This window comes from Danio rerio, chromosome 4 (genome assembly GCF_052040795.2).
Source record: "Danio rerio strain M-AB ecotype USA chromosome 4, GRCz13ab, whole genome shotgun sequence".
NCBI lineage: Eukaryota > Metazoa > Chordata > Actinopteri > Cypriniformes > Danionidae > Danio > Danio rerio.
Window position 1 is genome coordinate 72192501 of NC_141024.2, and position 22500 is coordinate 72215000.

The 22500-nt window shown below is 38.7% G+C and overlaps 1 protein-coding gene and 1 long non-coding RNA gene across 2 annotated transcripts in view; one reads left to right on the forward strand and one right to left on the reverse strand.

The window, feature by feature from the left end:
- The window catches only part of rab21 (RAB21, member RAS oncogene family), a 31501-nt gene that overhangs the window by 5441 nt on the left and 3560 nt on the right, over positions 1 to 22500 (forward strand). Inside the window, 5 exon segments of the mRNA NM_001076665.2 lie at positions 7241 to 7300; positions 9131 to 9238; positions 12353 to 12416; positions 12637 to 12691; positions 21595 to 21683. Coding sequence (NP_001070133.1) covers positions 7241 to 7300; positions 9131 to 9238; positions 12353 to 12416; positions 12637 to 12691; positions 21595 to 21683 — 376 coding nt within the window.
- On the reverse strand, positions 7319 to 12134 carry LOC148682552 (uncharacterized). Its single transcript, XR_015942950.1, has 4 exons — positions 10497 to 12134; positions 8871 to 9562; positions 8673 to 8803; positions 7319 to 8583 (listed from the first exon to the last, which is right to left on the reverse strand). It is a non-coding gene; the product is annotated as an uncharacterized LOC148682552 (long non-coding RNA).

A 22500-nucleotide genomic window follows, 5' to 3' on the forward strand; every position in this document is an offset into this window, starting at 1 on the left:
GCATGCGACTATAGCCTATGCCTACATTAAGATATTTATGTTAATATTTTTTTACTGCCTGTTGTTTCTTTTGGCATATAAAATAGGTATTGTCTGATAGAGATATCAATAAAGGTTCATCTTGTCGCAGAACTGGTGTTCTTTCCGATTTCTACAAGCTCAATAACATCCACAGCAAAAAATAAAAAATAATAAATAAAAAAATAGTCGAAAAACTGTGCCCATTAATTAGATGTGCAAGGCAATCAGGTACGTTTTTGGGGTTGCTATGGACAACTACAAATGTAAACATTATTTGGCTATAATGTAAATGACTTATTATTCTATCTATTTATTAAAAAATTAAGTGAAATATGCATTTAGTAGTAGGCTAAATAGCAAATGATGTGTCAATGCGTTTTCTATTAGGCTACAATAAAAAAAAAGTTGTATAGTACAGTGCGTTTAATTTAGGCTATTTATTTACTTTTGTCCCTGTGCGCCGATTGGAGACGGAGTTCACTGCTGATATTCTGAGAGCTCGGGTGCTTCTCATTTCTTATTTGTACATCCTCGTTTCCTTTCCTTGCTTTCTTTCCCGTGTTTCCACCCCACCGGGATAACGGTACGAGGGAAGGACGCAAGGAAAAGAAGGACCGAGGAATCGAATCAAGTGAAAAGACACGTCCTCGTATCTTTAGCATCACTTCAAAGCGTCGTCAATTAATGACTTGCACGTTTGGATTAACTGCATGTCTACATTAAAGTCGTTCTCTATTCTATAATGAGCAATAAAGAAACATTCATTTAATAATAAAAAGGAATAAGCCATTCAAATAAAGAGCCCAATCAGCAGATGGCGGGCGGGTGCGGTTTTAAAAATTGGTCAAAAATGTTACTGCGGATGGATGGCGGACGGATGATGAATTTTGTCATGCGGTTGCGGATGAAATAATAGCCCATCCGCGCATCTCTATTTCGCTCCAACCCTAATCAAACACACCTGAACAAGCTAATCAAGGTCTTACTAGGTTTACTTGAAACACCCAGGCAGGTGTGTTGAGGCAAGTTGGAGCTAAACCCTGCAGGGACACCGGCCCTCCTGGACCGAGATTGGTGACCCCTGCCTTAGATTAATAGTCAGGCAGGTATATTAGGGAGCCAATATGGCTATAGTGTATTGTACAGTTGAAAGCAGAAGTTTACATGCGCTGTATAAAAAGGCACATAACCATTTTTAAAAACAGTCAGGTGTTAATGTGACTACACTTTTTCTCTTTTGGGTAAGTCAGGATTATTAAATGTGTTTCTGTTCTGCTTAATAGCAGAATAATGAGAGAATTTTTTTGAGAAATTGTTATTACTTTTCTTGAAAGTCAAGTTTACATACAATAAGATTATTCCGCCTGAAAACTCAGATGATGATGTCAGGGTTTTGGACGTTTCTGATTGGCTACATTTGAGTTAACTGGAGGCACAACTGTAGAATAGCATTTAAGGAAAACCTCAAACACACTGCTTCCCTGTGTGACATCATGGGGAAATCAACAACAAAGCCAGATTACAGTTAGCTAAATGATGGGAAAAAGACTAATGTTTGGAGACATGTCCTGTGGGACTCTAAGATTGAACTGTTTGGCCATAATGACCAGTGGAGGACAAAGGGGAAAGCTGACAAGCCTAGGAACACCATCCCGACTGTGAAGTATGGGGGCGGCAGCATCATGTTGTGGGGCTGTTTCGCTGCAGGATGGACTGGTCCACTTCACAGCATAGATGGCATCATGAAGAAAGAACATTATGGAGAAATACTGAAGCAACATCTCAAGACATCAGCCAGGAAAATACAACTTGGCCACAAATGGGTCTTCCAAACAGACCACGAGCCTAAGCATGCTGCCAAATTAGCTCAAATGTGCTTTAAGGACAGCAGAGTGAATGTTTTGGAGTGGCCATCACAAAGCCCTGATCTCAATCCTATAGAAAATTTGTGGGCAGAGTTGAAAAAGCTTGTGCGAGCAAGACTGACCCAATTCTGTGATGAGGAATGGGCCGAAATTACTGCAAACTATTGTGAGAAGCTTGTGGAAGGATACTCAAAACATTTGACCAAAGTCATACAGTTTTAAAGCAAAGCTAAAAAAAATACCAAGCAAATGTATGTAAACTCTGTAAATTCTCTGTAAAAATGTAAAATCTCTCATTTGTTCTGGCATTTAGCAAATGTAAATCATTTAGGGAATCCTAACGGACCTAAAACAGTAAACGTTTAGTCTGATTTACCATCAGACATTTAAAAAAAAAATAGTTATGTTCCTTCTTTTTAGAGTGGACAATCATCCACATTGTCCATCAGTAAAACATAAACGTTCATCCACGTTACTGTGTAGTAGCGCTCCATAAAACATACAGGGAAGCTTGGCTTATGTGTAACATTGAGAATCTGTTATATGTGTAATCAGTTCTCAACAACTGCAATAATCTGTCACAATCATTTCATCTATCATAAACGTTTCTTCTGGACTGGTGTGTGTGGTGTCATAATAACTGCAACATTTATACTCCTCCATAAAACGTATAACAGATGTGACTGTATGAGCTGCTTTTCGCTGTACGCCGTGACTTAAAAGGATTATTGAACGTTATATGTAAATGTGTATGTGTGTATATATATATATATATATATATATATATATATATATATATATACATATATATTTAAATTTATATATATATATATATACATACATGTATATATTTACATTTATATTTATATATGTATATATTTATATTTATATATATATATATATATATATATATATATATATATATATATATATGTATTTCAAAATCGTAGGTAAATGATCAATTATTGTTTTAATAGTGGCTATCAAAGTCGTGCTAAAATCTTTCATTCGTTCATTAGATGTCATGGAAATTCAGGTTATAGTCAGTGAAAATCAGGGAATTTGACATTTTGCTTAGAGAGTTTTCTTTTACTGAAGTAAATGTCTGCAGCAATTTCTGTGTCACACACTGTAAACATTAGACTGACACAAATAACTGATTGGTTGTCTTTTCACTGGTCCTTGTCTAATGAAATCTGCAGTGAAGTCCAGAGTTTCTCTCAGAAGGTCTGGCTACTATTGGGTCATGCTGGAGAACATCTGGTTTTCTGTTGCAGTTTTCTCCAGGCTGGATGTGAAGATCTTTGTTTGTTTGTTTGTTTGTTTTCTCTGCACTGGTTACCAGTTACGGTTTGCGTAAAGCTCAAACATTGACACGGTGATCATGGGATTCACAGCCTCTTCCTTTGACTCGCTCCTGTGAGCCTTCATCCAGATGCCCGAGGGGGGTAAATGACTGGCTCTTTGTGGTATTATCACAGAGAGCCGCTAAACCACTCTCCAAACTGTTTTCATTCACTCCTCCTTGATGGTGGAATGATCTTCCCAACACACACTGAATAGCAGAATCCCTGGCAGTATTCCAGAGAGAATCCCTCTGAAGCAAAAATCACAAATCTGCGCTGTTACATTTTAACCAGACTCAGGCCCCGTTTACACTAGTGCGTTTTAGGCCCCGTTTACACTAGTGCGTTTTAGTTTTAAAACGGCATTGTAGAATGAAAACGATCCGCGTCCACACTCGCGTTTCAACCAGCGTTTCTGAACTGCTCTCCGTCCACACCAAAACGCTGAAAACGCACATCACGTGACCACACACACACTCTCAGGCAAGCGCTGTAGCCAATCTACCCAGATGAGAGCTGTGCTAGTCGGACTTCTCATCAAGCATCTCCCGCTGGATCTAACCTCACTATATTTATTAAACGGAATATTTCTTTCATCTTGTTGTCTTTATTTAACGACATATTCATTGGACATTGGAATCTATTACTTGTTCTCAGGTAACGTGTTTTGGCTAAGCGCAAAGATAAGTTAATGATTAATGTAAGCACGTACATTCTGTATATTGACTGATCGCTTGCCTTTATTTCCTATAATGTATAAACTTATTGTATGTTATACTTTTAAAATGGCCATTATCGATTCTTAAAACTGATACTCAGCAAAAGAGAGGCTGTGTTTCGTATTTTCACTGAAATTAAAAGGAGGCAGTTGTTATCGGCTCCGTTTTGTTATAAATATCCACACAGTGAAGATGACGCTCATATTTGCAGCACGGCGCCTCAACATTTTTGCTGTCTGTTTAGTTGTTAATATTAAAATGAAAATAGGCAGTTCCTTATATCATGTTTACATTTTATTGTTGAGAAAGTAAAACAACGTAGCCAGGGTGATGTGAATGAAGTTATAAAGTACACTGTTCCCTTTGAAGATTTACCCGTGTCCTCGGTATAGTCTGTTTTCCATATCAAACTGAGAAGAAGAGACTGCAGCCATGATCAAACTTGCGAAGTTTTAACTTAGACGGAGAAGATGCAGGACTGAACTGTGCGTGTTAGGCTACTTAATATTCAGGAAAAGCCCCAATCAGAGAGGCGAATGTCTGCAGCCCCGCCTCCGTTTTCAAATGTCTCCGTTTTCCATCATCCACACTGAGACGGAGCAGCAGCGTTTCAGAATGAAAACGGCTTCTTCAGCGTTTTCGAAACGCTCCGTTTTCGGCGCTCGAGAACTCCGGCGTAGTGTGGACGGATGGCGTAACCGTAGCAAAACTTATGCGTTTTCAAACTAAAACGCATTAGTGTAAACGGGGCCTCAGAGTTTACATGCTTTTGTTTATGATTGTAATGTATGTATGGCAGCACTGACATCTTATATCACATATATTTAGCATGAACATGAGCTCTGAATGTAATACTGAAACTAGGGATGAAACGATTATAGATTTTGGTTTGGTTGGAAAAATCACAATTATTATGCATTCATTCATTTCAAAACACTTGTATATTAGTGTTATTTATTGCTGCTCAGTAACCAAATAATACATCACAAAACAATAATAAAAAAAACAAACAATAGTCCAATTCTCTTTGGACTTAAAAATAAGTGAAAAAAGCTTTGGCATTTAAACATAAGTAATCATTTTACACTGAAAATAAATGCCAATAAATAAAAAAATTAAATGTAAATACATTAATTTAATTGTAATAAATAAATTAATACATTTATAATAATACAAATAAATAAAATTAATTAATACATTTTAAACGAATAAAAATAAATAAATTAAAAATAAATAAAATTCATTAAGTTTTATATAAGTAAAATAAAATATAAATTACAATAAATAAATAAATAAAATTTAAATAAATTAATATTTTTTTTCTAAATTGTAAATGAATAAATAAAATGTAAATAAATTAGAAATAAATAAATCAATACAATTAAAATAAAGAAATTAATAAAAAATAGATGAAAGTATATAAATAAATCTAATTTTAATAAATGAATTTAAAATAAATTTATACATTTAAAACATGCAAAATATTTAAAATAAATCAAATTTAAATAAATAAATGAATAAATAAATAAGTATTATTTATCTAAAGTAAATCTAAGTTACATAATTGCGAAGTATTTCCCTTTTACAGTGAAGAAATGTATTCAAAGACTGCTGAACCTCTGTCTAAAAGGCACTTTTGATCAACTATATAACAAAATTGTTTGATATTTTTCATTTTGTATTATTTTTCTCAGTGAAGGGCGCTCATGGCATTCTTTCAGCTAGTAGCTGCGTCTGGAAAGCACGAGTCCCCTGCTCCATATATGCAAGCCACGTCCCTCTATTGGAAATAACGAACTCGCGCGTGCAAATGATGCGATATGCGACTGGCCCTTAGTTAATAGTCTCAGCCATGGTTAATCCAGTGTGCATGGCGTACAAGCTCAGAACTTCAAACTAGCACTCAGTTGGCTTCACTTTAAGTTGCAGCAGTTTTGTTCCATGCAGAAACACGGTGTTGAGAAGCCTCAACCGCGACAAATTAACGCGCGGTTAATGGTGAAATCGGTGTAATGCATTCCTAATTGAAACTAGTGCTGCACAATATATCGCCAAATTGTCGTTATCGCGATAGTAGTATGTGCGATTAAATGTATCGCAGATGTTTAGATAAACGTTTGTTATTTCTGATTTGACCAATCAGAAGGGGCTTAATACGAGGAAAATGAAAACAGCCAATCAGATTCAGAATATCTGCGTAGGTTTTCGCTCATTCATTTTAATTTTATGACTAAATATCACACAGTTTTAAAAAACATTTTGGTCGGAATTACATTACGTTTTTACCAGTTTATTTTAATATTAATAAATATTTACATGATTTAAAAACAAAGCTAGTGAAAATTTGCATTTTTCAAGGGAAATGGTATATCGAACAAAATTTTGTTACAACATCGCATAATTGTCCGGTATCAGCCCTGATAAAACACCCAGACATTACAAACACTAAAACAATTCTCAAACAAATACAAGCAGTTCTTATTCTGTAAGCTCTTCTTTTTTATTTTAAGTTTGTTTACCTTTTAACAAAGAAATATCCTCAAAGCCAAAGTGTTTCTATACAAATGATATTTGTAAATTAAAATATTGAGCTGTTTTTGGTTTAGAGCCACAGAGAGCTAGCTTTAATACATAGTAGTACACAATGCTTCATTCATTTGCAACATTTTTACCCTTAAAGGACTTTTAAGATGAAAAGCAACCAGAATATGATTGCCTGTTATCCTGAACGTCCTTTAAGGGTATAATTGTGTATGTAATTACCAAATTAAATTAAAAGGTTTACATGAAATAGTTCTTATATATTATATAGTCTATTTATAGACTAATATTTCCTGACACATTTTCATTATTTAACAGAAAATAACCTGATTCCTGATAAATCTGTTTGTGACTTTTATTTTGTACGTTTGCTCGAGTGCTATACCAGCATGCAGCGAGTTTGTGTTTGTGTGTGTTAATTTGGGTGTTTGTGGGAGGATCGAGTATATGCAAGGATCGAGTTTATATGCATGTGCGTGTTTATGTATGTATGTATATGCGCAAGTTTCCACCGTTATTCTATCGCGATATATATTGATATCGAACTATTGTCCAGCCCTAATTGTGGGACGTTTAAGCCCTACTAGAGACCTGCTGTCTTTGGCGTTACATTCACTGTGTGAAGTCCTGTTTAAATATCTTCAGATTAGCAGTTGCGTTGCATCATGTACAAGTAAAATGTCATGTTTGATGTAGTAAACAGATTATTTATCAGTGCTTTAATATCACATTATGCTTTTGTTTGCAGGCATCATTCCTCACAAAGAAGCTCAACATTACAGGAAAGAGAGTAAATCTGGCTATATGGGTGAGTAACAGATGTGTCTCGCACTTAGAGCTGATAGCCCCTCCCTAAAGGACTGATAGTCCCACCCTAAAGGACTTATAGCTCTGCCCTAAAGAGCTGATAGCCCTGCCGTAAAGGACTGATAGCCCCGCCCTAACAGACTGATAGCTTCTTCCTAAACAGCTGATAGCCCCTCCCTAAATGACTGATAGCCCTGCCCTAAAGGACTCATAGCCCTGCCCTAAAGAGCTGATAGCCCTGCCCTAAAAGGCTGATAGTCCCGCCCTAAAGGACTCATAGCTCTGCCCTAAAGGACTTTTAGCTCCGCCCTAACAGACTGATAGCTCTGCCTTAAAGCGCTGATAGGTTCTTCCTAAATTGCTGATAGCCCCTCCTTAAATAACTGATAGCCCCGCCCTAAAGGACTGATAGTCCCACCTTAAAGGACTTATAGCTCTGCCCTAAAGTGCTGATAGCCCTGCCGTAAAGGACTGATAGCCCCGCCCTTACAGACTGATAGCTTATTCTAAACAGCTGATAGCCCCTCCCTAAATGACTGATAGCCCCGCCCTAAAGGACTCATAGCTCTGCCCTAAAGAGCTGATAGCCCTGCCCTAAAGGGCTGATAGCCCCGCCCCAAAGGACTGATAGTCCCGCCCTAAAGGACTCATAGCTCTGCCCTAAAGGCCTTTTAGCTCCGCCCTAACAGACTGATAGCTCTGCCTTAAAGCGCTGATAGCTTCTTCCTAAATTGCTGATAGCCCCTCCTTAAATGACTGATAGCCCCGCCCTAAATGACTGATAGCCCCGCCCTAAAGGACTGATAGTCCCACCCTAAAGGACTCATAGCTCTGCCCTAAAGAGCTGATAGCCCTGCCCTAAAGGGCTGATAGCCCCGCCCCAAAGGACTGATAGTCCCACCCTAAAGGACTCATAGCTCTGCCCTAAAGAGCTGATAGCCCTGCCCTAAAGGGCTGATAGCCCCGCCCCAAAGGACTGATAGTCCCACCCTAAAGGACTCATAGCTCTGCCCTAAAGGACTTTTAGCTCCGCCCTAACAGACTGATAGCTGTGCCTTAAACCGCTGATAGCTTCTTCCTAAATTGCTGATAGCCCCTCCTTAAATGACTGATAGCCCCACCCTAAATGACTGATAGCCCCGCCCTAAAGGACTGATAGTCCCACCCTAAAGGACTTATAGCTCTGCCCTAAAAAGCTGATAGCCCTGCCCTAAAGGACTAATAGCCCCGCCCTAACAGACTGATAGCTTCTTCCTAAACAGCTGATAGCCCCTCCCTAAATGACTGATAGCTCCGCCCTAAAAGACTCATAGCTCTGCCCTAAAGAGCTGATAGCCCTGCCCCAAAGGACTGATAGTCCCGCCCTAAAGCACTCATAGCTCTGCCCTAAAGGACTTTTAGCTCCGCCCTAACAGACTGATAGCTCTGCCTTAAAGCGCTGATAGCTTCTTCCTAAATTGCTGATAGCCCCTCCCTAAATGACTGATCGCCCCACCCTAAATGACTAATAGCCACGCCCTAAAGGACTGATAGCTCCGCCCTAACAGATTTATAGCTCTGCGCTAAATCACTGATAGCTTTTTTCTAAAGAGCTGATAGCCCCTCCCTAAAGGACTGACAACCACGCCCTAAATGACTTGATAACAAGCATTGTAGTATATACTGTGCTATTCTATACTGCTATATACATATAAACATAAGAAGAGTAGTGTTTGGTTTCATTCCCACAGATAAAATGGGATTACTGTGATTGTAGGGTATATTTTCTCAAAGTAGGTGTGTGTTAATTGCTATGTTAGAGTTGCGTTTTTTTTCCTTATGTCTGTCACAGGATACGGCTGGTCAGGAGCGTTTTCATGCCCTTGGGCCCATCTACTACAGAGATTCCAATGGCGCGATATTGGTGTACGACGTCACAGATGAGGACTCTTTTCAGAAGGTCAGTATCAATATCAACTCCATAAGAATCAGCCACATGTGTGTGCGTGTACACATTTAAACATGTTACCAACATGTTAACAGGTTAAGATCATGTTCGTAATATGTTGATTCATGCTAAAACCAATGGCAACATGCAAATTCATACTAGAAACATGATTGCAACATGATTATTCATTCTGGAAACATGATAGCAACATGCTAATTCATACTACAAACATCATAGTATAATGCTAAGTCATACTGGAAACAAGCTAACAACATGTTACTTTATACTAGAAACATGCTGTTCATGCAAAAAATATCCTATCGAAATGCTAGCATGCTATTTCACATTAGAAACATGCTAATTCATACTGGAAACATGTTAACAACATGTTACTTCATACCTAAAACATGCTATTCATGCAAAAAATATGCTATCGAAATGCTAGCATGCTATTTCACACTAGAAACATGCTAATTCATACTGGAAACATGCTAACAACTTGTTACTTTATACTAGAAACATGCTGTCCATGCAAAAAATATGCTATCGACATGCTAACATGCTATTTCACACTAGAAACATGCTAATTCATACTGGAAACATGCTAATTCATACTGGAAACATGCTAACAACATGTTAATTCATACTACAAACATCATAGTAACATGCTAAGTCATACTGGAAACATGCTAACAACATGTTACTTTATACTAGAAACATGCTATTCATGCAAAAAATATGCTATCGACATGCTAACATGCTATTTCACGCTAGAAACATGCTAGTTCATACTGGAAACATGCTAACAACATGTTACTTCATACTTAAAACATGCTATGCATGCAGAAAAATTATGCTATCAATATGTTAACTTACTGTGTTACACTAAAAACATGCTAATTCAAACTGGAAACATGTTAACAACATGTTACTTCATTCTAAAAACATGCAGAAGAATATGCTATCAACATGCTATTTCACACTAGAAACATGCTAATTCATACTGGATACATGTTAACAACATGCTAGTTCATACTAGAATGTTAGAAACATGTTATTCATGCAGAAAATGCTGCCTATTTGCTAACATGCTATTTCACACTAGAAACATGCTAATTCATACTGGAAACATGCTAACAAAATGCTAATTCATACTACAAACATCATAGTAACATGCTAATTCATACTGGAAACATGCTAACAACATGTTACTTCAAACTAGAAACATGCCATTCATGCAGAAAAATATACTATTAATATGTTAACATACTATTTCACACTAGAAACATGCTAATTCATACTGGAAACATGTTAACAACATGTTACTTCATACTTAAAACATACTATGCATGCAGAAAAATTATATTATCAATATGTTAACATGCTATGTTACACTAAAACATGCTAATTCAAACTGGAAACATGTTAACAACATGTTACTTCATTCTAAAAACATGCAGAAAATATGCTATCAACATGTTAACATGCTATTTCACACTAGAAACATGCTAATTCATACTGGAAACATGCTAACAACATACTACTTCATACTAGAGTACTAGAAACATGTTATTCATGCAAAAAATGTTGCCAATATGCTAACATGCTATTTCACACTGGAAACATGCAAATTCATACTGGAAACATGCTAACAACATGTTAATTCATACTACAAAAATCATAGTAACATGCTAAGTCATACTGGAAACATGCTAACAACATGTTACTTTATACTAGAAACATGCTGTTCATGCAAAAATATGCTATCGACATGCTAACATGCTATTTCACACTAGAAACATGCTAATTCATACTGGAAACATGCTAACAACATGTTAATTCATACTACACACATCACTTAGCATAACATGCTAAGACAATGCTACTAGAATACTAGAAACATGTTATTTATGCAAAAAAATGCTGCCAATTTGCTAACATGCTATTTCACACTAGAAACATGCTAATTCATACTGGAAACATGCTAACAACATGTTACTTCATACTAACAACATGCAGAAAAATATGCTATGATCATGCTAACATGCTATTTCACACTGGAAACATGCCAACAACATTTTACTTCATACCAGAAAAATGTTATTCATGCAAAAATATACTATCAACATGGTATTTCACACTAGAAATATGCTAATTTATAATTGAAACAAGCCATTAACATGCTAATTCATACTGGAAACATGCTAACAACATGCTTCTTCATACTAGAATACTAGAAACATGTTATTCATGCAAAAAATTCTGCCAATATGCTAACATGCTATTTCACACTAGAAACATGCTAATTCACACTGGAAACATGCTAACAACATGTTAATTTATACTAGAAACATGCTATTCATGCAAATAATATGCTATCGACATGCTAACATGCTATTTCACGCTAGAAACATGCTAGTTCATACTGGAAACATGCTAACAACATGTTACTTCATACCTAAAAACAAGCTATTCATGCAGAAAAATATGCTGTCAATATGCTAACATGCTATTTCACACTAGAAACATGCTAATTCATACTGGAAACATGCTAACAACATGTTAATCCTTACTAGAAACATGCTATTCATGCAAAAAGTATGCTATCAACATGGTTACATGCTATTTCACACTAAAATCATGCTAATTTATACTTGAAACAAGCTTTCAACATGGTACTTCATACTAGAAACATACTATTCATGCAAAAAAATATGCCATCGACATGCTAACATGCTAATTCATACAGGAAAATGCTAACAACATGGTAATTCAGTCTAAAAACATGCTTTTCATGCAAAAAATGCTATAAACATGGTATTTCATGTTTAGTATGCTATTTCACACTAGAAACATGCTAATTTAAACTTGAAACAAGCTATCAACATGCTAATTCTTACTGGAAACATGCTACCAACATGGTAATTCATACTGGAAACATGCTAATAACACACTAATTCATGCTAATATGATAAGTCATTCTATATATCTGTTTGTCTATCTGTGAATACTTTTTCAATCTGTTTCAAACTAAAACTTGCAACAGGCTTTCTCAAGCCACCATAAAGTTTTTGTCTTCAAACTTTGCTCTTGCTGTACATGAACCTACTTTTAATTTCTTTTTAGGTGAAGAACTGGGTGAAAGAATTAAGGAAAATGTTGGGGAATGAAATCTGTTTATGTATAGTAGGTGAGTAACAGTCAGTGTGGTGAAACACTATGGGGATTCTGCTGGGAAATCTACTGAATTGATTTAAACATGTACAATAGTGAGATTCTACATACATGGAACAGATGTTTATGAATCTCTCTGTAGTACTCTTCATATCTTTCTGTCATTTTGGTCTGATGTTTATGGTTGTCTGCTGAATAATGAGAACATTTACTGTGATTCTTTATAATTTTTTTAGGCAATAAAATAGACCTTGAAAAAGAGCGGCATGTTTCAGTCGAGGAAGCAGAGGGGTATGTACACGTCATGCATGTAATGCGTCCTGCCTTTAATATATTATTGATTTAGTTGGTCTGGTTGTTATCAGTCAGGCATTTGTGTTGTTCGATCACTGTAAGTTTTTTCAGTGTAGGATTGTGTTGATGGTTTTGTTAATTGTTCACTTTTTTCACTCTACTAAAGCTTAAAAATACCTTCACACAGCAGAAACATGCTAACTTTAAACAAATATTTCTCTGAATACCCACACTACAGCACTGTTCTGCTCTACTTTAATATGTCCGCTCTCTGTTGGATTGTTTTTGTTTGGCTCTGTGTGATCCTAATCACTGTCACTTTAGGCTCCAGTATACTTTAATCGACATTAAAAAACTGAAATGACGACCAAAACGATCTTTAACAGTTCAACGCAGATCAACAGGCAAACCTTTTGGGGGAGCTTTGTTTTGGCTCCTAAATAACTTTGAGCTGCCATTGGTCAATGACAATTATGCAGTCGAAGCAGTCATGTTCTGGAGCTTCGCCTTTTTTGATGCCTTTCGTATTCTCGCCGTCCAGAGTCAGACAGGAGAAAAACATCCAGCACAACAACACCAAGTAAGCAACATGAATAAACTGGAGGGTTGAGTAGCAGAGCTGGTGCTGATCCATCCACACCTGTACTATCACTCGCGGAGAGAATCTAAAGACTCTGGTGATGTGTTCACACCAGACTCAGATGAAGCATTAAGCTTCAGTGGATGATTTGCATGTTAAGTCTATGCAGTGATGCGATAAACATCCTGTGCTGTGATTGGAGTGAAAAACACAAACAATCTAATTAGGACCTTGCTGTAGTAGCGGCCGTCATCCAATCAGGAGCTTGCTGTAGTAGCAGCCGTCATCCAATCAGGAGCTTGCTGTAGTAGCGGCCGTCATCCAATCAGGAGCTTGCTGTAGTAGCGGCCGTCATCCAATCAGGAGCTTGCTTTAGTAGCGGCCGTCATCCAATCAGGAGCTTGCTGTAGTAGCGGCCGTCATCCAATCAGGAGCTTGCTTTAGTAGCGGCCGTCATCCAATCAGAAGCTTGCTTTTTAGTAGCGGCCGTCATACAATCAGGTGCTTGCTCTAGTAGCAGCCGTCATCCAATCAGGAGCTTGCTTTAGTAGCGGCCGTCATCCAATCAGGAGTTTGCTTTAGTAGCGGCCGTCATCCAATCAGGTGCTTGCTCTAGTAGCAGCTGTCATCCAATCAGGAGCTTGCTCTAGTAGCAGTCGTCATCCAATTAGGAGCTTGCTCAAGTAGTGGCCGTCATCCAATCAGGAGCTTGCTCAAGTAGTGGCCGTCATCCAATCAGGAGCTTGCTCTAGTAGCAGCCGTCATCCAATTAGGAGCTTGCTCAATTAGTGGCCGTCATCCAATCAGGAGCTTGCTCAAGTAGCGGCTGTTATCCAATCAGGTGCTTGCTGTTGTAGTGGTCATCATCCAACCAGGAGCTTGCTCTTTTATCAACCGATGTCCAATCATGAGCCTGCCCTAATAACGGCCATCATCCAATAAGGAGCTTGTTTATTAGCGACTGACATCCAATCAGGAGCTTGCTCTAGTAGCGACCGACGTCCAATCAGGAGCTTGCTCTAGTAGCGGCCGACATCCAATCAGGAGCTTGCTCTAGTAGCGACCGACATCCAATCAGGAGCTTGCTCTAGTAGCGGCCGACATCCAATCAGGAGCTTGCTCTAGTAGCGACCGACATCCAATCAGGACCTTGCTCTAGTAGTGGCCGACATCCAATCAGGAGTTTGCTTTAGTAGCGACCGACATCCAATCAGGAGCTTGCTCTAGTAGCGGCCGACATCCAATCAGGAGCTTGCTCTAGTAGCGACCGACATCCAATCAGGACCTTGCTCTAGTAGTGGCCGACATCCAATCAGGAGTTTGCTTTAGTAGCGACCGACATCCAATCAGGAGCTTGCACTAGTAGCGACCGACATCCAATCAGGAGCTTGCACTAGTAGCGACCGACATCAAATCAGGAGCTTGCTCTAGTAGCGGCCGACATCCAATCAGGAGCTTGCTCTAGTAGCGACCGACATCCAATCAGGAGCTTGCTCTAGTAGCGACCGACATCCAATCAGGAGCTTGCTCTAGTAGCGACTGACATCCAATCAGGAGCTTGCTCTAGTAGCGACCGACATCAAATCAGGAGCTTGCTCTAGTAGCGGCCGACATCCAATCAGGAGCTTTGTTCTAGTAGCAGCCGATATCCAATGAGGAGCTTAGCATTAGAAGCAGTTGTTTTCCAATCAGGACCTTGCTTTAGTAACAGTCTTCATCTAATCAGGAGCTTGATCTAGTAGCGGATATCATCCAATCAGGTGCTTGCTCTTGTAGCGGCCATCATCCAATCAGAAGCTTGCTCTGGTAGCAACCGATATCCAATCAGGAGCTTGCTCTAGTAACGGCCATCATCCAATCAGGAGCTTGTCTAGTGGTAACAGTCATCCAATCAGGAGCTTGTCCTAGTAGCGACTGACATCCAATCAGGACCTTGCTCTAGTAGCGACCGATATCCAATCAGGATCTTGCTCTAGTAGTGACCTTCGTCCAATCTGGAGCTTTGCTTTAGAAGCAGCTGTTATCCAATTAGGACCTTGCTTTAGTAGCAGTCTTCATGCCCTAGTAACGGCCATCATCCAATAAGGAGCTTATTCATTAGTGACTGTCATCCAATCAGGAGCTTGCTCTAGTATAGACCGATATCCAATCAGGAGCTTGTTCTAGTAGTGGCTGTTATCCAATCAGGACCCTGCTTTAGTAGCAGTCTTCATCAAATCAGGAGCTTGATCTAGTAGCTGCCATCAACCAATCAGGTGCTTGCTCTTGTAGCATCCAAGCCGGTTGTGCCTCTGTATGATCTGATGGACCCAGACCCGGTGCCGAACGAGTCCAGGCCATTTTTTTCAATGTTCCATAGCAGCTAATGCACAGCTAGCCTCTCAACAAACCCATGTCAGCCATTTTACAACAAAACTGGACTAACATTGCGTCTTTAGAGGAGTGAACTTCACGTGTAAATGAAGTGAGTAACTAAATGTTCAAGCCATTTACTCACACAAGGCGCGTCTGATGCGTGACACTCAGAATGATGAGCACAACCACTGCGAAAAGAAAGCAGTGTGACATTTCGTGGCTGTTCGCCTTGTATGAAACTGCCTTCAGCCGCCATTGTTGTTGTGTTCGGGAGTCCACTCGAGCCACGAGGCACATTTACACGAGACCTGCTTGAAGAAGTGGTCTCGGTACGCTTTCAAACAAACCCTGGAGCGATTCGTTTGTGGTGAGAATATGATTCATACTAAAACAGGTCCAACCGCAAAAAGTATTTTTGGACTAATCCAGCTGCCGTGGGCCGATGCGCTGTGCATTATGGGATACCAACTGAGAGAGAGAGGGGAAAACATTACCTGATGGATCGTTGGTAATATTTACGCAAGATAATAGGGCTGCTCGATTTTGGAAAAAATCTAAATCACGATTATTTTGGTCATAATTGTAATCACGATTATTCAAAACGATTATCAGTTGAAGTCAAAATTATTAGCGCTCCTGAGAATTTTGTTTTTTTAAATAACTATTTTCCAAATTACGTTAAACAGAGCAAGGAATTTTAACAGTATTTCCGCTAATATTTTTTTCTTCTGGAGAAAGGCTTATTTGTTTTATTTTAGCTAGAATAAAAGCAGGTTTAAATATTTTGAAACCCATTTAAGGTCAATATTATTAAGCAATATATTTTTTGATTGTCTGCAGAAGAATCTACTGTTATACAATGACTTTTCTAATTACTCTAATTAAGCCTTTGAATCGCACTTTAATCTGAATGTTTGTATTTTGAAAAATATCTAGTAAAATGTTATGTGCTGTCATCATAGCAAAGATAAAACAAATCAGTAATTAGACATGATATATCAAAACTATTATGTTCAGAAATAAGTTTTAAAAAACTTCTTTCCATTAAACAGAAAGTGGAGGAAAAGGGTTGCTATATTCTGGAGGGATAATAATTCTTAATTCTGACTTCAACTGTTTGTATATATATATATATATAGTTATTTTCCACCCTGTAAAGGAAAGAGAAATAAATACAATAGAATAAAAATATAAAACAAACTGTGATTTAAGCATCTTCACCCAATGAAAAACACTTTAGCTACAAAAATCCTTCAGTCAGGAGCAGTAAGGGATGTTCTCATCGTTTGATTAATGATAAAACAGGCGGCAGCATTTCGCGCGACCACTTTAATGGTTTCTCTTTCACGTGTCTTTTGATTCTCAACTCGTTTGTTTATTATGCAAATGAGGGTTAATATGAATAATCACTAATCATAGTTCGGTTGAATCGCACTAGAGTTCGTTTCCCCTTTTGGGCAGGTGAGAATGCAGCAATCGTACTCGAGTGCGCACCGAATAAGCGTACCGAAACCTGCTTGAAGAGGTAGTCTCAGTACGCTTTCAAACGAACCCTGGAGCGGTTCGTTTGTGGTGAGAATATGATTCATACTAAAACAGGTCCAACCGCAAAAAGTACTGCGCGTTTTGTACAGCATGCGGTCTTTCGCGCTTTTGGTATATGATGCAATAATCGTTTATCTCGATTAATGGTTTTTCATAATCGTTAGAAGCCATAATCGAAATTGGATTTTCGATTAATTGCACAGCCTTACAAGGTGACCATGTCGCAGTTTAGCTAAATTAATTCACGTCTCCTCCTGAAGTGACGAGCGATGCATTAAAGACTGTTTTCCAGCCGCGTCCGCGCTTCATTTTCGTAATGTATAGTTTATCTAAAGCAGGGATACAATCAGCCAGCGCAGTCGTCCCTCCAGAGTAAAAGGTTTCGTTTACCTGCGGGAGTTCACTGGCATTTTCCCGCACGTGTACTCTGACCAATCGATAAGCAGTTTAGGAAATATGTTCAACAACATCTGGCCAATGAGAGATGTGGATTTTGTCAGGTGACTGCATTTTGGTTCGTTTCAACTGGTTCGGACCAAAGCCAGCCGTGTGGTGTGAAAACGACCCAAAGACGGCAGAAGATGCAACAATGTATTGCGCTTGGTCCGGACCAAACGAAGCGAACTACAGATGTGAAAGGACCCTTAGACAAACAGTATACCCTCCCTCAGCCTTTTCCAACTCCTTTCTCGCCTCAAATGAAGAACAAAAAAAAACAAACTTTGATTGAAGTATACCGGAGCCTGTACCTAACAGTATTTAACCTGGGAGGTCACACTTTTTAGACTCTGAACACTTCAAGCATGACATAAAACCAGTGAAATAGATGTCAGTAGGGAAGCAGCCTGTGTAAACACACTCATCATCTGCACTACAGAGAGAGAGAGAGAGGGAAAACACCAGCGCAGATCAGCCAATCAGAAAACACAGAGATGATTCAGCAAAGCTGTCCTATTATCGCTGTCATTAGATTATGAATACCTACGGTAGTGCTTTTTACATTCATAATACAGTACAGACGACGGCAAAACGATTAGGCATATAGGCACTTTTATTTTGATGAATGTGATCTAAGGTCACTCTGACCAATAAAGCCTTTTACGAGCAAGAGGAATCAATAATTAACCAAATGAGGCTGCTGATAGGTGGAAGCGCATTTAAAGGGCCATGAAACCCCCTTGTTTCAGCAGGGTGTTTTCACACCTCTACTTTGGAAAAAGTCAGAAAAGTGGGCGTGTCCAGCTCTGTTTAGGGGGGAGTGTCGGAGGAACTAAAGTGGGAGGGTGTGGGAGTGTCTATTTGGGCACGCGCTGAGTTTCAGAGTCAAAGTACACACACACAGTAGAAAGTGATGGTGTTTAACCTACATGGACATCTGTAGTCGAATTATTTGCCAAATGATTAAATGGTGGACTTTAACTGCAGTTTGGCTCTTTCATTCAGGGAATTCATTCACGTCCCTCGCGACAAACGAGATATTTGATTGGAGGAGCTGCTCTAAGCGTGTATTTTTCATGCAATGTTTGATACCGCACGGCGAATGAGAGAAAAAAAACTCTGCATTTCCCGGAAACTTAGATGCACTCGGCAGGTAGCGTCAGAAAGCCGTGTGTGTTATTCCGGTCACTAAATGCGGTGAAAATCCTACACGAGGTTATAGTTTGGTTGTGGTGCTAACATGTTTACACTCTGTGCAATAGTTAACTTAGTTCGATACGAACAAACTGAATAAACAAAGAGCACTGGTCACTCACTTACCAAATCTGTAGAGACAGGACAATCACCAGCAACTAGAGCCGCGTCTTTATTAAGAGGAGACTACAAGCGAATCCGGATCTCAGCGTTTGCAGATGAGAACAGCTCTCAGGTAAACAATAATCCTCCTTATACACGTAAGTTATTGTTGTCGAGCGTCGCGTACACGGTTAATCCACACGTGATCCAGCTGAGCTCTCACAGAGAGAAAATGAAAACAAAACTTCACTGCAGCAAACTATAAAAGCAACACTTCACGCTTGTTTTGCCAACACAACGTGGCGTCTCTGTCGTCTAAACACTGTGACAGTAATGAATATTAATGAAGTTGCACAGTAGAGCGCGCTGATTGGTTTGAACCAAGCCTTACTCATGCATTAATGCATCACACTGTAAGACGTAATAAGACACACTCTGGCACAGACGCCCAGTCTGCACGCTGGAATACACGCTATTATGTCATGACCGTGACGCAGCTTCAAAAATTCGTTTCAAACCGGAAGTACGAATTTACTTGAAATAACGCAAAAACAACCAATTTACACTTTTTAGTGAAATATAGGTGTCCTAATAGTGTTTTTAGCAGTGTGGGACACATATACGACTGTCAACAGCTCAAAAAATGTGTTTTGGTGTTTCGTGACCCTTTAAAGGTGCAGTACATAACCAGAGACAGCTAGTGGCTGAACAGTGAACTGCAGTCAGAGTTCAATACGAATGAGTCTGATAATTCTGCTGCATCTCTCTCAATTGCAATGGCATTTTAAGTGATCAACTTAATACTAATTATAATAATAACTCTAGTGAATATTTCGAAGCTAAAACCACACGATGATTCCGACAATTCCGACAAATTGCTTCAAATGGCATGGGAAAGTCTTACGCGTATGGATTATGACTGTAAGAGCCAGTTATGCCTAATTCATTTGTGATAATTTAGTTAAGGTTAAAGCATGATAAAAATTGATATTTAAATATAATAAGAATTCATTGTGATTTGTAGTATCTAAAATGCATCATTTAATAATTAATATCATTTAAAATCAGTTACTTTGGTATTTTGGCTTCTGACAGCAATACAACATGAAGAGTGATGGGAAGTTCGGATCATTTTACTGACTCGGATCTTTGAGTCTCGTTCATCAAGATGACCGAATCTTTTTTCGAGTCATTTCGTTCATTTGGTTCAATTTGCCAAAATATTATTAATGTTACGAATTGCTTACAAACACATCTACAACTAGCCCAAAAGGTTGATTGCACGACAAATAAGTCATAAATAGAATATAAGAAGGAGAAAATAATAATTCAATGTTTACTTTTATCTATGAAGGTATTGTTGTCTGTTTGCTCAGCTCACCTCTTCATGTCTTCAAATGTCAGGGGTTCATTCACGTTACACTGACAGTCACATATAATCTTAATCAATGCACAGTCTAAGCCGATAGGAGTCATGATCGTTCGTTCATCACGTGAGAGAATGACTCAAACCCGAGGACTCGAGAGATGAATGGTTCAATTCTTTTTCCGGCTCTAAACGCGTATGATTGGCCCGTGATGAACGAGTGACTCAGACCCGATAGAGGACTCGAGAGGTGAGCGGATCAATTCTTTTTCCGGCTCTAAACGCGTATGATTGGCTTCTGCCAATGTGATGAAGACTTGAAATTAACGATACTACCTGCACAAATGTGCGCACGCGCGGATGAACGAATCACTCCCTGAGAGAACTCGTAGTTCCCGAGTCATATTGAAAATTCGTTCAAAAAGAACGAATCGTTCATGAACGACCCATCACTAGTCATGAGGTCATTAGTTCATACGTTTAAGTCAGATTGCAGTTATGGATGTTGAAAGCGACACAGTTTTTTGACCGAGCTGACCGAGTCTTTTGTGACTTTGTATTTTTGTTTGCATTTCTTCAGTAAACATTTTTTAAAAGAAGATTCCGTCTTACTCGCGTTTTTGCAAATACTGGTTGTTGGTGTTGACGCTTCATAAGGTGGTACATAAGGATTTGTACGAAAGGTGTGCCAATACAATGACCATAATCCGGTGTTTGATGCGCTCGGTTGTCACAGAGCATTTTTGAGGTCTATAAAATACTGGAAACAATCGACCAAGTTGTTTTTTACAGTGTATTTTGTATACAGTTGAAGTCAGAATTATTCGCCCCCTTTAAATTTCAGATTCAGGAAATTTTCACAGTATGTCTGATAATATTTTTCCTTCTGGAGAAAGTCTTATTTGTTTTATTTCGGCAAGAATAAAAGCAGTTTTTAATTTTTTAAACACCATTTTAAGGTGAAAAGTATTAGCCCCTTTAAGCTATATTTGTTTCTGATAGTCTACAGAACAAACCATCGTTATACAATAACTTGCCTAATTACCCTAACCTGCCTAGTTCAGCCTTTAAATGTCACTTTAAGCTGTGTAGAAGTGTCTTGAAGAATATCTAGTCTAATATTATTTATTGTCGTCATGGCAAAGATAAAATAACTCAGTTATTAGAGATGAGTTAGTAAAACTATTATGATTAGAAATGTGTTGATGAAATCTGCTCTCCGTTAAACAGAAATCGGGGACGTAAATAAACAGGGGGCGAATAATTCTGACTTCAACTGTATATAATATTAATGTTTTTTTATTTATTGTCTATTTCCAGATATGCAGAGTCAGTTGGAGCGAAACACTATCACACATCCGCCAAATTAAACAAAGGCATCGAGGAGCTGTTTCTGGACCTGTGTAAACGTAGGTGTTTTTCCCTTTAATACACTGATGCTCTGGGGTCCGTTCTTCTTACCTTGCTTAATCAATCTTAAGGGCCGTGCACACCGGGACGCTTTTTGCTCATGTTTTTCGTCGACATTTAACACCTCGTGACCAAATAAAGGGCATCCATGTGATTGTGCACACCAACGCGCAAAACGCCATTTTTGAAAAACGCCTCATGCTCCAAACCTTCTCCTCCAATCAGATTGGCACTTTTGTTCAGGTGCACAGAGCTGCTGATGTTACCGTAAACAGCACTTGGAGGCGCTCAAACGCAAAACTGTCAATGTGAACGCACATTGAAGGAGATGCACAGAGGCGATATGAACGTGGAGCTGCTTATTGGACTGGTGAACAATAATCATTTCTTCATCGCTGGAACTGCTACTTGAACCATCCATACTTGTTTGAATCGCCAGTAACTTTAACAACAAGCATGTCAACTTCCTCTTTTCCTCTTCTTCTGTGTTACAAGCGGGTGTCAGAAGCTTTAAAGTTGTGTAGCGCCATCTAACTTCAAGAAATGATATTGCATACTCTTCTGCTCGACAGCAGTGAAAATCGTTTGGGTTTGAATCTCTGACTAATTCGGTTCTTCAAAGAAGTTTGCGAATCAGTTTAAAGTGTCTGGATGGTTATATAATCAATCATTTTATTCGTAAATAAGTTTTAAAGGGGACCTATTATGCGTATTTTAACAAGATGTAGAACAAGTCTCTGATGTCCCTAGAGTGCGTTTGTGAAGTTTCAGCTCAAAATATCACACGGATAACGTTTTATAACTGTCTGAATCTGA